Genomic DNA, 13730 nt, shown 5'->3' with positions numbered 1-13730 from the left:
CAGTGTTTTTTTTTTTTTTTTTTTTTTTCCATAATCAGAAATGGCAACAGTTTCACCAGTTGAGACATTTTTTACAAATGTCTTAACTAGTGAAACTGTTGCCATTTCTGATTATAAAATTTGTTTTCAATGTACACTGGCACAATTATTGTACTGTCATCTATTTTTTTTACTTCATGTAAATAATCTGAAAAACTAAATCAATGTGTATGTTCAATATTTAAAGGGCAGGAAGGATTTTTTTTTTTTTTTTTTTTTCCCTGTCCTTCTCAGTCGCAACTGCCAGTGTTTCCAATTATAAAATTTGTTTTCTCACTCCACTACCATCCATTTATACTTCATAAATTATATGAAAAACTAAGTGGATGTTTATATTCAATTGTTAATGGCAAGCAGCATTGTTTTTTTAAGTGTAGAAGTTACAAAGTAACTTATACTCTTTGTTAGAGTAAGTATTTAGATATGCCATTAAGATCTAGTAAAGGCTGTTTTATTGGGGAAATTGAGAAATTATTAGACCTTTCTTAAGAAATTGAGGGGGGCAAAAATGTTCACAAATATTCCATATGGCATGACTGGTTTTATTTTTCGCTAAATGAACTAAAGGATTTTTTTGGAGTTATTATTAATATGGAAATAAATAAAAAAAACTGATATAAAGAAATATTGATGTGATGAAGGGACAGATAGAATTAAAATTTTCAAGAATGTATTTAGCAAGAAGAGATTTCTGAAGATGTTTTGGATGTTACATCTCTGCCCACCCACAAAAGGACAAATAAGGAATTCAAAATAGAGGCTTTGTAGTAAAAAACATTGCATTATCAGTTATTCAGACAGAAGGTTTTGTGAATATTTTTTACAGAAAGAAATATTAAATTAGAACTTTAAAAGCCGACCAGGCTAGCCAGGTGGATAAAGTGCCTGCCTGACAACCCAAAGGTCGCGGGTTCAAATCCCGCCTCGGGCTTGGATCAAAGTACTGCAGAGACCTTGGGAGGTGCATTATGGCCACAGAAGCCGATGCGCCAACAACTACCAAAAAAAAAAAAAAAAGAACTTTAAAACTGTTTTTTGTTAAAGCTCATGTAAAACTCAAAAGTAAATAATTTTTGGACACCACATTTCAATTAGTCATTTTTTTGATTGATAGAGCTGGACTACAAAGGGTTAATCCCCATGTCTCTGGTGTATAGGCAAAAAAAATAATGAAGAAATTTGTTTTGTTGATAATCTGAATAACTAGAATTGAGTGGTAATTGAGTAGAACTGTGTGGGAGAACCTGGAGTTTGGAATGTGGTTTCATATTTGTGCCCATGGTATCCTGTGCTTCTGATACTTCATATCAATGTGCAAAAAAAAAAAAGAAAATGATTATTAGGATCACTGTTCAGACTGTTGCTAGCTGGTACTAAGGCCTGTTATAGTTTCCTCACTAGTGTTGCTAGTTTTGGTGAGAATTCCTGTCAATCTACGTCATGGACTGTTTTTGGCTTTGTCGAAGATTGGCTTGTAGTTCATAGATGGACATGATGTAGGAGAAAAGTCGTGTTTGGGTTTGTTATTTAACAAATGGTGGGAATATACTGTCAAAGGTATGATTACAGTAATCCGAATCATTTTTTTGAGAGGTTCTTTTCCTTTGGTGTCTTGCAATGAAAGAAATGCCATTGTGGTGAATTAGAAACTTGGCAGCATGTATTGTAGTACCACTGCCATTATAATCATCTCAAAGTGAACTTCTAAAAGAGGATACTGGTACAATTTTTAAGGAAAACTGTGAACTACATTTATTGGAATGAAAGGAGCTGGCTCCACATGGCCAGTCTGTGTGTAGATGATGTCTCTGTTGGGCAGCTGATTATGCTATTGGGAACCTGCCTGTATAGAGTTTTGCAGCAACAGCCTAATTAGGGGTCGGCAACCTTTTTTGAGTGAAGAGCCATTTTTGATATAATTAAAAAAGAGAGAATCTGAAGAGCTTCAGCTCGAGGAGGGAGAGGGGTGGGGGAATTTTTTAAGAAATGGAAGATTGGGAAGGTGTTTAATTAAAAAAATATATATTTTGAAATATTATTTATTAATACTGAAAAAATGTACAAACATCCAATTAGGTACATGTGACTATGTGACTAGTCACATGTACCTAATTAATGTGACTTTTGGTGCTGAACTTCTTGAGCGAGTCTCTCAACATCAGGCAATATGCTGTAATTTTCATTTTTAAACATGCAGAGAGACTCGCAGTGTTCAGACAGGTTCTTGATTTATTTTTAATATAGTTTGTGTAATATTTGCCCACAGAACTTCGTCGAACCAAAAACTGAGAGAAGTCCAAACACAAATATTTTCAAATTTATATACATGTCCGGTAAGCTAATCCATGCATCGAACACAATTTGGTCTTGCTTTTTCAACTCATCTATTGCCATCCATTTGTGTAAAATTGCAAGGGCAGCCTTTTGCCTCTATAAATCCTCAGTTTCAGTTTTAAGGCATTTTAGTCTTGCACTCCGCACGTCCTTGATTTTTAAGTTCTCTCACTCCATTTCAAATTGTGCTTCATGTGGGCTAAAAGTTAAAGAGCCACATGCGGCTCGTGAGCCGCAGGTTGTCATCCCCTGGCCTATATGGATGTTACTAAGGCAAACAGAATGGAAAAACAGGAAAGTACAGAATGTCTGAACAATTTTGGTGGAAGCAGGCAGGTTGTGGTATTGTTCTGTTCTTTTGAGTGGCTGTTTGTGGTTTTTCAAAGGTTTCTGTGTTCACTCTTTAAAAGGAAAAGGATGTTGCATTACCCTGGAGAGCCTAAAGCAAGATGTGAACTAGTGCATAATGATGATGATGATGTGAGCTAGTGTGCAATTTATCTGCAATGGTTTTATTATGTTCTTGTTTTTGGATAACACAGTACTAATAGGAGAATAGATATTAAAGTTCTTAGAATTGGAGCTGAACATGGATACAATATATATTGTTTTCTGTGGTGGGAATTCACCCTCCTTATTGTAGAAGAAGTACTTTTCTGCTGTGAATTGTGGCACTGGTTGTTTATCTTTTGTTGGTGCTAGTGATATGTTGAACTCTATGTACAACTGGCAGAATGTTGGAATTTGCTTGATCTTAGTCATTAGTGTTCTTTTTATCTGACTAGTGAGATAAAAAAGACATTGCTGTGCCAACCAGTGGAATAGTGGACCTTAATTTGGCTGGAACCACTAGGATTGGTTGGTTGATGCCCAGCCAAGTAATAAAATCAAGGTAATAAAAAACTGCATGTAATAAAATCAACACAAACCGGGAAATTTTCAGTGCATGTTCTGTGGTATTGGCAAATCAACAGAAATTTGGGGTTGTAGTGAACTGTGGGATACTTTTTTGGGTAGGTCATATACATTGTTTCATAGGATTTCTGGGCTGCCAGTGTGAACTTAGCTATGGTCTGCAAACTCTGCATGGCCAGTCTGTGTGTAGATGAGTCTATGTTGGGCAGCTGATTTATGCTATGGAAGCCTGCCAGTATAGAATATTGCACCAACAGCCTATATGGATGTTATTATGGAGAATGGAAAAACAGGAAAGAACAGAATGTCTCAACAATTTTGGTGGAAGAAGGCAGGATGTGGTAATGTTCTGTTCTTTTGAGTGGGTGTTTGCTTGAACTTTGCGTCCCTTTGCAATTCCTCTTAGACTTGATTATCTAATGGATTATATAGCTCTCTCCTAATTGATTGTATTGATTACTGTCTCTTACTAATATATGTGTCATCTACAAGGCTGTTCTGCCCTTGCTATCTGCTGTGGTGCAGGTGACGTGCCACAGATTAATCCTCGAAAGAAATAGAACAAAATTGGATACAATAGCATTAGCATTAGAAGAGGCATATGATGCAAGAAAGCAAGCTTATATAGCATCAAGTTTGTCTAGTCCACCTTTGAATTTATTTAAGCTGTCAACTTCCACAACAACAGATAGAAGTTTGTTCCAGCAAACAACTACTCGCTGGCTAAAGTCAAATTTCTATATCTTTTCTATAACTATTCTATATCTTTCCTCAATTTGAATTTATGTCCCCTCAGGAGTGGAATCTGAGCAAGAGGCGGAATCCCATCAGCATTGAGCTTGCTCAAACCGTTCAAGGTCTTATACACCTCACTCAGATCACCTTGCAGGTGTCTAATCTCCAGATGCTGCAATTTGCGGAACTTAAGCCTATCTTGGTAACAGCAACCCTGCGTTCTACTCACTAATCATCTCTTTGCCCTTTTCTGTACTCGTTCTAGTAGCTCATCTTTCCTAAAATGAGGCCTACAAACCTATATGCAGTATTCAAGGTGTGGCATGACCACTGCCTTGTACAAGGGGATAATCACCTCCTTATTCCTGCTAGCAAAATTCCTATATATCACTGACAAGACCCCATGAGGTACTCTTTCAGCCTGTCTGCACTGCTCAGAAAACCATATCTGACTACACGGTTACCGTCAAGTCTGGAACAAACTTCCATCTGTCATTGTGGATGTTGACAGCTTAAATAAATTCAAAGCAGAACTATAAAAACTTTTGGAGTGAATGGCTGGATGAAATGGGAAGGTGTTTTTTTTTGTTTGTTTGTTTTTGGCTGATGCTGTATAAGCTTGCTTTCTTGCATCATATGCTTCTACTAATGCTAATTTCCTCAGTTCTGTGATGAGAGGAACTGAATGAATAGTTGAGTGATTGAATTAGTCATAGCTAAACATTATAAATGTGCACTCTGGAATATATATTCACAAAAAAATTCTCACTGCAGGCCAAAAATTGTAATTGTAGCATATGTGATTTAATCATGTGTAAACTATGCGTTGACCAAATGAGTGCTGTATTAATAGAAAAAAAATCTTAAAAGTGTGTGATGATCATATTCAGGATGGTCTGGTTTAGTTTGGGTGCAAAAATAAGTGAAAAGGGACAAATGGAGGTGTGAATGCATTTTGTTGTCTGTCTTTTTTTGTGCTCCCTAAATATATGTACATAAAAAAAAAAAATCTTGAAACATCTTGTGTGCATTATTACTACTTGTGTATATTATAGGAGTATGACTGTTTGGTGTGTTTATGTTGTACACTCTGTGGATAGCACATGCTTCCCCCCACCAATTCATGACTACAGTTGAGGGGTAACCAAATTTGGAAGCCCTTGTTGATGCCATGCTGATTCCTTTCCTCAGGCAGCATAATGTGCAATGCTGACACTGTTTTCAGCTAATCTGGCCATTGTGGGAATATTAGGTTCTTCTGACCATACATATATTTTCAAGATGGCAACCAGAATCTCTGCACAGGGCACCCTGGTCCTATTGACTTTAAACCCCCATCATCAAATTCTGGGCATTGTCCATTCCTCATCCCCACACACCTCCTTTCTCAAATTGTCTGGTGGGCCCTACCACCCTAAATACTTTTATTGCTCTTAACAGCCCCCCCCCCCATGAGGGGTTAAGAGCATTCTTCCAATCTCTAGAGGCCTTCCTATCATCCACCCTCTTACCATACTGTACAGGTGCTAGGGGGGGGTCAGTGATTTTCCATGGGCTCCTAGGCTAAGAGGCTAGATAAACAGCATTAGACTTGACCCTAAACATTGTACTGTGCTAATTTATGTGACTTCTTGAGTGCAGAATTAGACTGTTCCTCATTGTGTAAGGAGATAACTATGAATGTTAATTACTTTTATTATTTTATTTATTTTTATTTTTTAAATATCTCTTCCTTTCCACTCTCTTCCCTCTTCATAGCTGACCCTGTACTGTGGTCTTATAGGGTGGAATTTATATTACTTTATGATATATATTGGCGCCTCCATAGCCAGGTGGGAAGGAGCAGCAGTTCGTAGCACACGCTTCTTGATTAGACCGGGGTTCGAGCCCGTCACCACCAAATACGGAGGATGCGGAAAGGTCAGGGAATGACCACCGCATATCCCCGGAGCAATATGGCCTTAGTTGCTAATGCTCCTAAAATCCAAATAACAAACAAACTTATGATATATAACTGCTCAAAATAACATCGCACAAGTTAGCCTGCCATCCAGGGGACAAGGATGGTAGCAAGACACTGGCAGTTTGCTATTATCTTGGTTAAATGGTCAATCAACAATGGTACACAGACATCACTTCATTGATTGGTTTTATCTGGTACAATGTCTAAACTTGGTGCATTCCAAGTTTACCTTACTGGTTCGGAACTGTACACATTATAAATATACCTGGATTCTAAATTTCATTTCACAAAGTAAACAACAGTGTATTTTTATTTTCATTTTAGGTGAAAGCCATGATGAAATTTATGTAGGAGGAGAAATTCAGATAGTTAATGCTTGCAGAACAGGTGATTTGAACTAAATTGTACCCAAATGAAAAAACATCTTGATACTCTTTTTAAGATGGTAGCTGCTGATTATTTAGTCGATGTTAAAGTCAGAAAATATGGTGATACTGTTAAAGAATTTCTGGATCCTTTAACAAAAACGGGCTGCAGTTTATCATTAACCCGTTTTTTTACAAGTCCAAATGTAAATGTTTTTTTTTCACAAGTCAACTTAGTGTTTCCATTAATCTATGAATGGTGTGTTAATTTTTCAGCTGCCCTGTCTTATCTGTAATTTAATAATTGTATATACAGTTTTAATTTGTAATAACATGCTTACCAGGCTTTGAAAATTGAGTAGAAGAGATTGCATATGTTAACCTCAGTTGTGTTATTTGTATTCACAAAAGCTTAAATTGAAAATTTTCTCTAAAATTCAGATTAAGAAGTTGATAAACCTAAATCATGTGAATTGCAGCTTCTGGAGACTAGGCACTTGCAAGGTGATCTGATTGAGGTGTATAAGGCCTTGAATGGTTTGAGCAAACTCAGTGTTGATGGGATTCTTCCTCTTGCTCAAATTCTGCACCTGAGGGGGCATAAATTCAAATTGAGGAAAGACATTTGTAGAATAGATGTGTGGAAATTTGCCTTTAGCCAGTGGGTGGTTGATTGCTGGAACAAACACCCATCTCATTGTGGAAGTTGACAGCTTAAATAAATTCAAGGGTGAACTAGACAAACTTTTGGAGTAAGTGGATTGGTGAAAACGTGAAGTTTTTTTTTTTTTTTTTTGGCTGATGCTGTATAAGCTTGCTTTCTTGCATCATATGCTAATGCTACATTAACAGTGTAGAGCATATTATTGCATCAAAAAATAAAAATTTTAAAAAAGTTTTATTTTTATTTTTAACAGTAATTTTTCAATAATGTTGGATAATCATGGCAGAATAAGAACAGATTAATAACTAAAAGCAATTATGTATGAAGGTTTTAATTTTTATAAAACTTAAATTCTGTTTAGAGACTCACTCTGCAAAACCTGTCCCCTCCCCCTTTGAAAACTGACTACAAGGAGCCCACATGCATTCAGAGAACTCAGTTGTGGAAGAGTTAGGTACATTTTCTGCATTCCACATTTAGATATTTTTGCACAAATCTGGATGCTGTCGGTGGCAAATATGGTGAAAGGTTTTATCAGGATGTCGGATATGGAAAAACACTACTAGGGAAGGTGAAATCTAAGTATGCTGGTCAACTATTGTTGGACATTGATCAAAGAACCACCCAGATGTCATTTGAAAAGAAAAAAAAAAAAAAAAAGACAACAAATAACAACACTATTTTAAATATATATTTTAATTAAATTAATGCTAGCAAAATAGAAAGGGGCTAGAAAGAAAAAAAGTCTGAGAGCACCTCATGTCCAAATTGCAGCCAAGACTGTCAAGCCAGGAGCATTTAAATCCTTTTTAAAGAATAAATAAGGATTAAGAGAGTAATAAACACAGTTCCAATTAACAGTTCCATTTAGTTTAAATATGGCTTCATCAGTCCACAAAACATTGTCAACAATATCTGGATTTATAATATTCATTGCCAAAAACCATTCAGCAAATTCCAATTTTTTTATCTGGGTTGTCCTCGTTCAAATTTTGTAGCAAAATGGCTTGATAAGCCTGGTATTTAAATTCTTTTATACTATTTGAACTTGTTTTAGACTTAATTTTTTTGACTTAATTATTTTAAGTTCTAAACTTCACTTTCTTTGAGATGTTTATGGACTTTTTTTTTTTTTATATTCTCTTTCAAGTTCCAAATTGGTAGATATCTTTGAGATACTAAGTCTACCGGGTTTTGGTAGATTGTACACTACTCCCACTTCATCACATTTCTTTACCATTTGCTTTATGATCTTTGTTTTGTGTGGTTTTTTTGTCCGAAAGACTTCTTTAACTGGCATGCAACTTCTGCAGCGTCTTTATATTTTGCATGCCATTTTACAGTTTTAATCAGTTTTTGGATACAAGTTGTAATCATCTCTATTTTAAGGTTTGTGGTACTTTTTCTGTGTTCACATTATTCTGAAAGAATAAAAAAAAAAATTTTTCAAGAAACTTATACATATTTGCATGAGCAGTTATTCAAAATAATATCCTTATTTTATTTTGTGCTTAATTTGTTATATTATTAATTACAAAAAAAAAAATTTATTCATATATATGAATCATTTTCATTTCTTTGATAATTTTGGTAATACAAAATGTTTTAGCTTAGATTTGAATTTAACTTATTCATATTTACTAAAATTCTCTTTATCTTTAAACGAGAGGGAAAAAATCCTTTTTTTGTTCGGTGTGATTTATAATTTGAACTTTAAAAAGGTACACATTTTAAAGAAACTTGCACATCAATGCCCAAAATATATAAATCCTGTTAGTATTAATATTAATTTTTTTTTTCACCCTTGAAGCCATTTGAAGACCTTTTAATGTTTTTGATCTACTGCCAGTTCAGCATCTTTTATAATGCAAGTTTAAACTGGTACTGTTTAACTTCTATTTTCTAAGATGTGTACCGTTCCCTTGATAAGATGTCAGTTTCAGTAATGTGCTTCCAATCAGAAAACTTGATTGGAAGCACATTACTACAGATAAAAACAATAACACTTTCCGTAAGGATCTGCCATATTTGTAGTACAATACCAAAATAGCTTAGGTAATAGTACTGCTTATAAAAGATTTCTGCCATTATGGAAAATCTTGTACTTTACTATTGCAAACTTTATCTTGCTCTTAATTAATAAATTTCATATATTTTTGTATGTAAATATTAAAGTATTGGACGTATCTTTGTAGAACTTTGAATATAACAATATCAGATTTTAATAATAATGTTTTCTTTTAACATACTAACATATTTTCACTATACTAGGTACCATACTAGGTTAACCTAATATAGTGAAAATACGTTAGTCCTATTATTATTAAGATATTTAAAATTATTACACTTGACTATATATAAGTGCTTTTATTTTAATGTTTCTTTATCTAGTGGTGACTTCTCACTTCATGTCAGTTTTGACATTGATGCAGTTGACAAATATTTAGCTCCAAGCACTGGTACACCAGGTAAGTTTCATAGTAATATATTATTTTGTTCATTTCCTTTACTCTTTTATTTCAAAGTATGTTTACCTTATAGAAATAGGCTTCCCATTAACCTTAACAGAAAATTGCCTTAACAGAAACCTTAACTGCTCCTGCCCACCTGGCCTCCGTAGCCAGGTGGGAGGACCAGCAGTGCGTAGCACACGCTTCTTGATTAGACCGGGGTTCAAGCCCGTGCCCACCAAATACGGAGGATGCGGAAAGGTCAGGGAATGACCACCGCATATCCCCGGAGCAATATGGCCTTAGTTGCTAATGCTCCTAAAAACCAAACAACAAACAAAAAAACAAACAAACTCTCTCAGGTGATTATTCTGAGCAAGAGGAAGAATCTCATCAGCATTGAGCATGCTCAAACCATTCAAGCCTCAATCAGATCACCTTGCAGGTGCCTAGTCTCCAGACACTGTAATCTGCAAAACTTAAGCCTTTCTTCGTAAGAGCAACCCTTCGTTCCATTCACTAATCTTGTTGCCCATCTCTGTACTCGTTCCAACAGCTCTATATCCTTCTTAAAATGAGGCCTCCAGACCTGTATACAGTACCCAAGGTGTGGCCTGACCATTGCCTTATACAAGGGAAAAATTCCTGTATTTCATTGACAAGACACCATGAGCTACTCTTGCAGATCGTCTGCACTGCTCAGAAAACTTCATATCTGCCTGCACAATTACCCCCAGGTCCTTTTCATTCTCTACCACTGTCAGTGTAGTACCACAGAGTTGATACGTTACTCTGGGGTTACTGCTTCCCATATGTAGTACTTTAATTTGTCAATGTTAAACTTCAGCTGTCATCTCTCAGCCGATCTGATCAACTTTTCTAGATCCTGTTGGAGCAGCGTACTGTTATTAGTGTCCTTTACAGCCCTGCCAATCTTTGTATCATCTGCAAAGTTGGACATTCAGCCTGATATACCATCAGGCTGAATAAATACAGAAAACAACAATGGACTCAACACTGAACCCTGAGGGCCTCTACTATTAACATTAGTCCACGAAGAGCAGTGTCCATTGATCACCACTCTGTTTTCTCCCACTAAACCAACCCTTAATTCATAGCAACAATTTGCCTCCAGTGCCACACTGCTCCAATTTGTGCAGCAGTATACCATGTGCAACAGTATCAAAAACCTTTCTAAGATCCAAATATACGATATCAAAGTTATTCCCTGCATCCAGTTCCTTTGTAACCACATCACAGTATCCAATCAAATTGGTCAGACAAGAGTTCCCCTTAACAAAACCACTCTGTGTCCGAGCTATAACTGCAGTCTTGTCTAGATGATCCTTCAGTGCTTGTTTAACCAGTGCCTCCATTAATTTTCCTGGAACAGAAGTTAAACTAACAGGTCTATAATTACTTTTGTCACCCTTTGATCCTCCTTTGTGAATTGGGGTCACATTTGCACATCTCCAGTCTATGGGTACCTTCCCTGAGTCCAAGGAAGCTCTCATAATTATGGCTAAGGGTTTGCTTACTTCCTTTGCTGCCTCCTTTAATATAACTGGATAGATCCCATCCATCTTGGGTTTCTTTTTTATGTTTATCTTCAAAAATTTCTCCTCCACTTTCCTCTCAGTTATTACAAAATCATCTAGCCCACTGCCAGAGTTTAACTCGCCTCCGGGACACCCCCCCCCCCCAAATACCTCCTCATGGGTGAATGTAGATTAAAAATACTCATTTAGTTTGTTAGCCATCTGAGCAGGATCATCAACAGTTGAACCATCGATATCCAGTGGACCAATCTCATTCATTCCCCTCCTTCTAGTGTTTACATAGGTAAAGAACTCTTTGCTGTTTTTCTTTGCATCCATTGCCAAAGATTTCTCATAATCTGCCTTTGCCTGCCTAATCTCCTGTGTGACTTGGTTACAGATTAGCTTATATCTCTCATAGGCTTCCATGTCACCCATTAATTTATATGTATCCCATGCATTTTTCTTCTCTGCCACATGTCTCATTAGTTCATATGACATCCATTTAGGCCTAAACCTTGAACAGTATTTCTTTGTTGGTATGTAAAGCCTAGTAGCTTCCAAGATTAATTCTTTGAATGCCTTCCATTTTGAATTTTCTGTTGATAACATCATCAGTTGGTCCCACCGTATAGAATTTAAATACTGTCTCAGACCACCGTAGTCGCCGTTACGAAAGCAAAAATCTTTCTCTTTACCCGTGATTGTAGTTACCTCTTTGAGTAAATCCCATTTCAACACACTGGGATCTATCCAGTTATATTAAAGGAGGCAGCAAAGGAAGTAAGCAAACCCTTAGCCATAATTATGAGAGCACACTGCCACCTAGCGGTTCCTTTATCTGCAGATCCATAATGCATGAAGAATTGCTGCTGATAATCATATCAAGAGTATTACTCCCTCTAGTTGCCTCCCGAACATGCCGATGTAGAAAATAATCATCCAATAAATCCACAAAAGCCTTGCTAGTGTGTGAGTGAATAACCCACAAATTCCAGTCAATATCTGGGAAATTAAAATCCCCCATTATTAGACTCTGTGATTTACTGGCCCACTCTATTTCCCTGTACAGTTTATTATTATACTCATCAGAGTCATTAGGCTTATAACACACTCCTACTCTCAATTTTGATCTCCCAGTGCTTATGTCACACCAAACTGACTCGACACTGCAGTGTCCAGCGATGTCGACTGGCTGCACTTCCTTGGATTTTGTATTTCTTAACTAATAGCATAACCCCTCCTCCCTTCCTATCCTGTCTATCCTTTCTGTTCACATTGTACTCCCCAAATTCCAGTTCTGCATTCCTTATATCTGTGTGACACCACGTCTCTGATATCCCAACAATATCTGTGTGACACCACGTCTCTGATATCCCAACAATATCTGCCTTTGATGTTTTGACGAACACCTCAAATTCATAAAATTTATATACCAAACTCCTAGCATTGGTGTATATGCCAGTATACATACACCTGTTTCTATCCCTAGCTACCCTAACACAACCCATGTGTTTTCTTGTACTGCAATGACTCCCAGCAGTCTCTGAAATACCCTGCATCTTGTTTTCCAGGCTGCTGCTCATTCCAATAGAAGCAGTGCATGAATCACTTTCTCCTCTGCCAGCGGCTACTGTTAATCTATTAGTACTTGTATCTCCCCAAGCTAGCAGTTTTCCAACCCTCCTAACACTGCCTCGAAGCATCAGGAAATATTCTTGCACCCTTTCTATTTAAATGTATCCCATTTGTGTAGAAGCAGTCTCCTGTTAACAAGCACAGACCAGGCTGAGAAAAATTCTACCCCTTGAGCCTGCAAAGTCTCTCCAGGGCTGAATTTATCGACAAGGCTCTAATCATATACTTCCTCCTATCATGTCTGGGCAGAATTGCAGACACTTTCAAATTCAACCCTAACTCACGGTTTTTTTCAACATTGTCCTGTACTTGTTAAGTAATTCCACCAATCTCCTACTCTTAATATCATTAGTGCCAACATATACAACAATATCATTTTTTGTGCCCTTAAATGATATCTGCTCTACAACATCATCAACCTTTGCCCCTGACAGACGTACCCTGGTCCTGTCCCACCTATCCTTTTTACATACCATGTTCCCTGTTTCCCTGACGATAGAGTCACCGACAACTACTAGCTCCCAACTACCAGAACTTTCTGCCTTAGGGGTTGCCACTGTGTTACGTGAAGATCAAGTGCAAGCTCTGGCATTGATGGGCCCCTCAGTTTAGATCCTTCGAGGGCATCCATCCTGTTCTTCAAGCTCTCATATAGGCCCATAACAATGCTGAGCTGTCGCCTGATTTACTCACACTCCTTACATCGTGCACACACACACACACACACACACACACACACACACACACACACACACACACACACACACACACTCACTCCTTGGCAATATCATGTCCCGTACCTGATTGCTCCACAAACATCAAACAAGCAGTGCATTTTAAAAGGCTGTGATTCAGAGGGCAACTGCCCCTCTCAGTTCTCCTCTGAGTCACACCACTCCCATTAGCTTGAGCCCTTTTGCTTTGCTTTGCTGCTCTGGTCTGAGTCATGATTTCGATTCAATTTCAATAATATTTCAATTTCAGTACAAAATTATAACCCTAAACTTATATCTCAATGCAGTTATAACACTATATATATCTATATATATTTTTTTCAGTATCGAGTATTATCTCCGAGTTTCGTTATAT

General features: G+C 37.0%; 1 protein-coding gene across 2 annotated transcripts in view; it reads left to right on the top strand.

The window, feature by feature from the left end:
- Positions 1–13730, top strand: part of arg (arginase) — a 180188-nt gene that overhangs the window by 144094 nt on the left and 22364 nt on the right. For both annotated transcript variants that reach the window (XM_090379818.1, XM_090379817.1), the window contains exon 8: positions 9407–9483. In XM_090379818.1, the coding sequence (XP_090235944.1) occupies positions 9407–9483 (77 nt within the window). The remainder of the gene's footprint in view (positions 1–9406; positions 9484–13730) is intronic.

This window comes from Mastigoproctus giganteus, chromosome 8 (assembly GCF_048544385.1).
Source record: "Mastigoproctus giganteus isolate SK-2022 chromosome 8, ASM4854438v1, whole genome shotgun sequence".
In the NCBI taxonomy this organism is placed as follows: domain Eukaryota; kingdom Metazoa; phylum Arthropoda; class Arachnida; order Uropygi; family Thelyphonidae; genus Mastigoproctus; species Mastigoproctus giganteus.
This window is presented reverse-complemented; position numbering and strand designations above follow the sequence as displayed.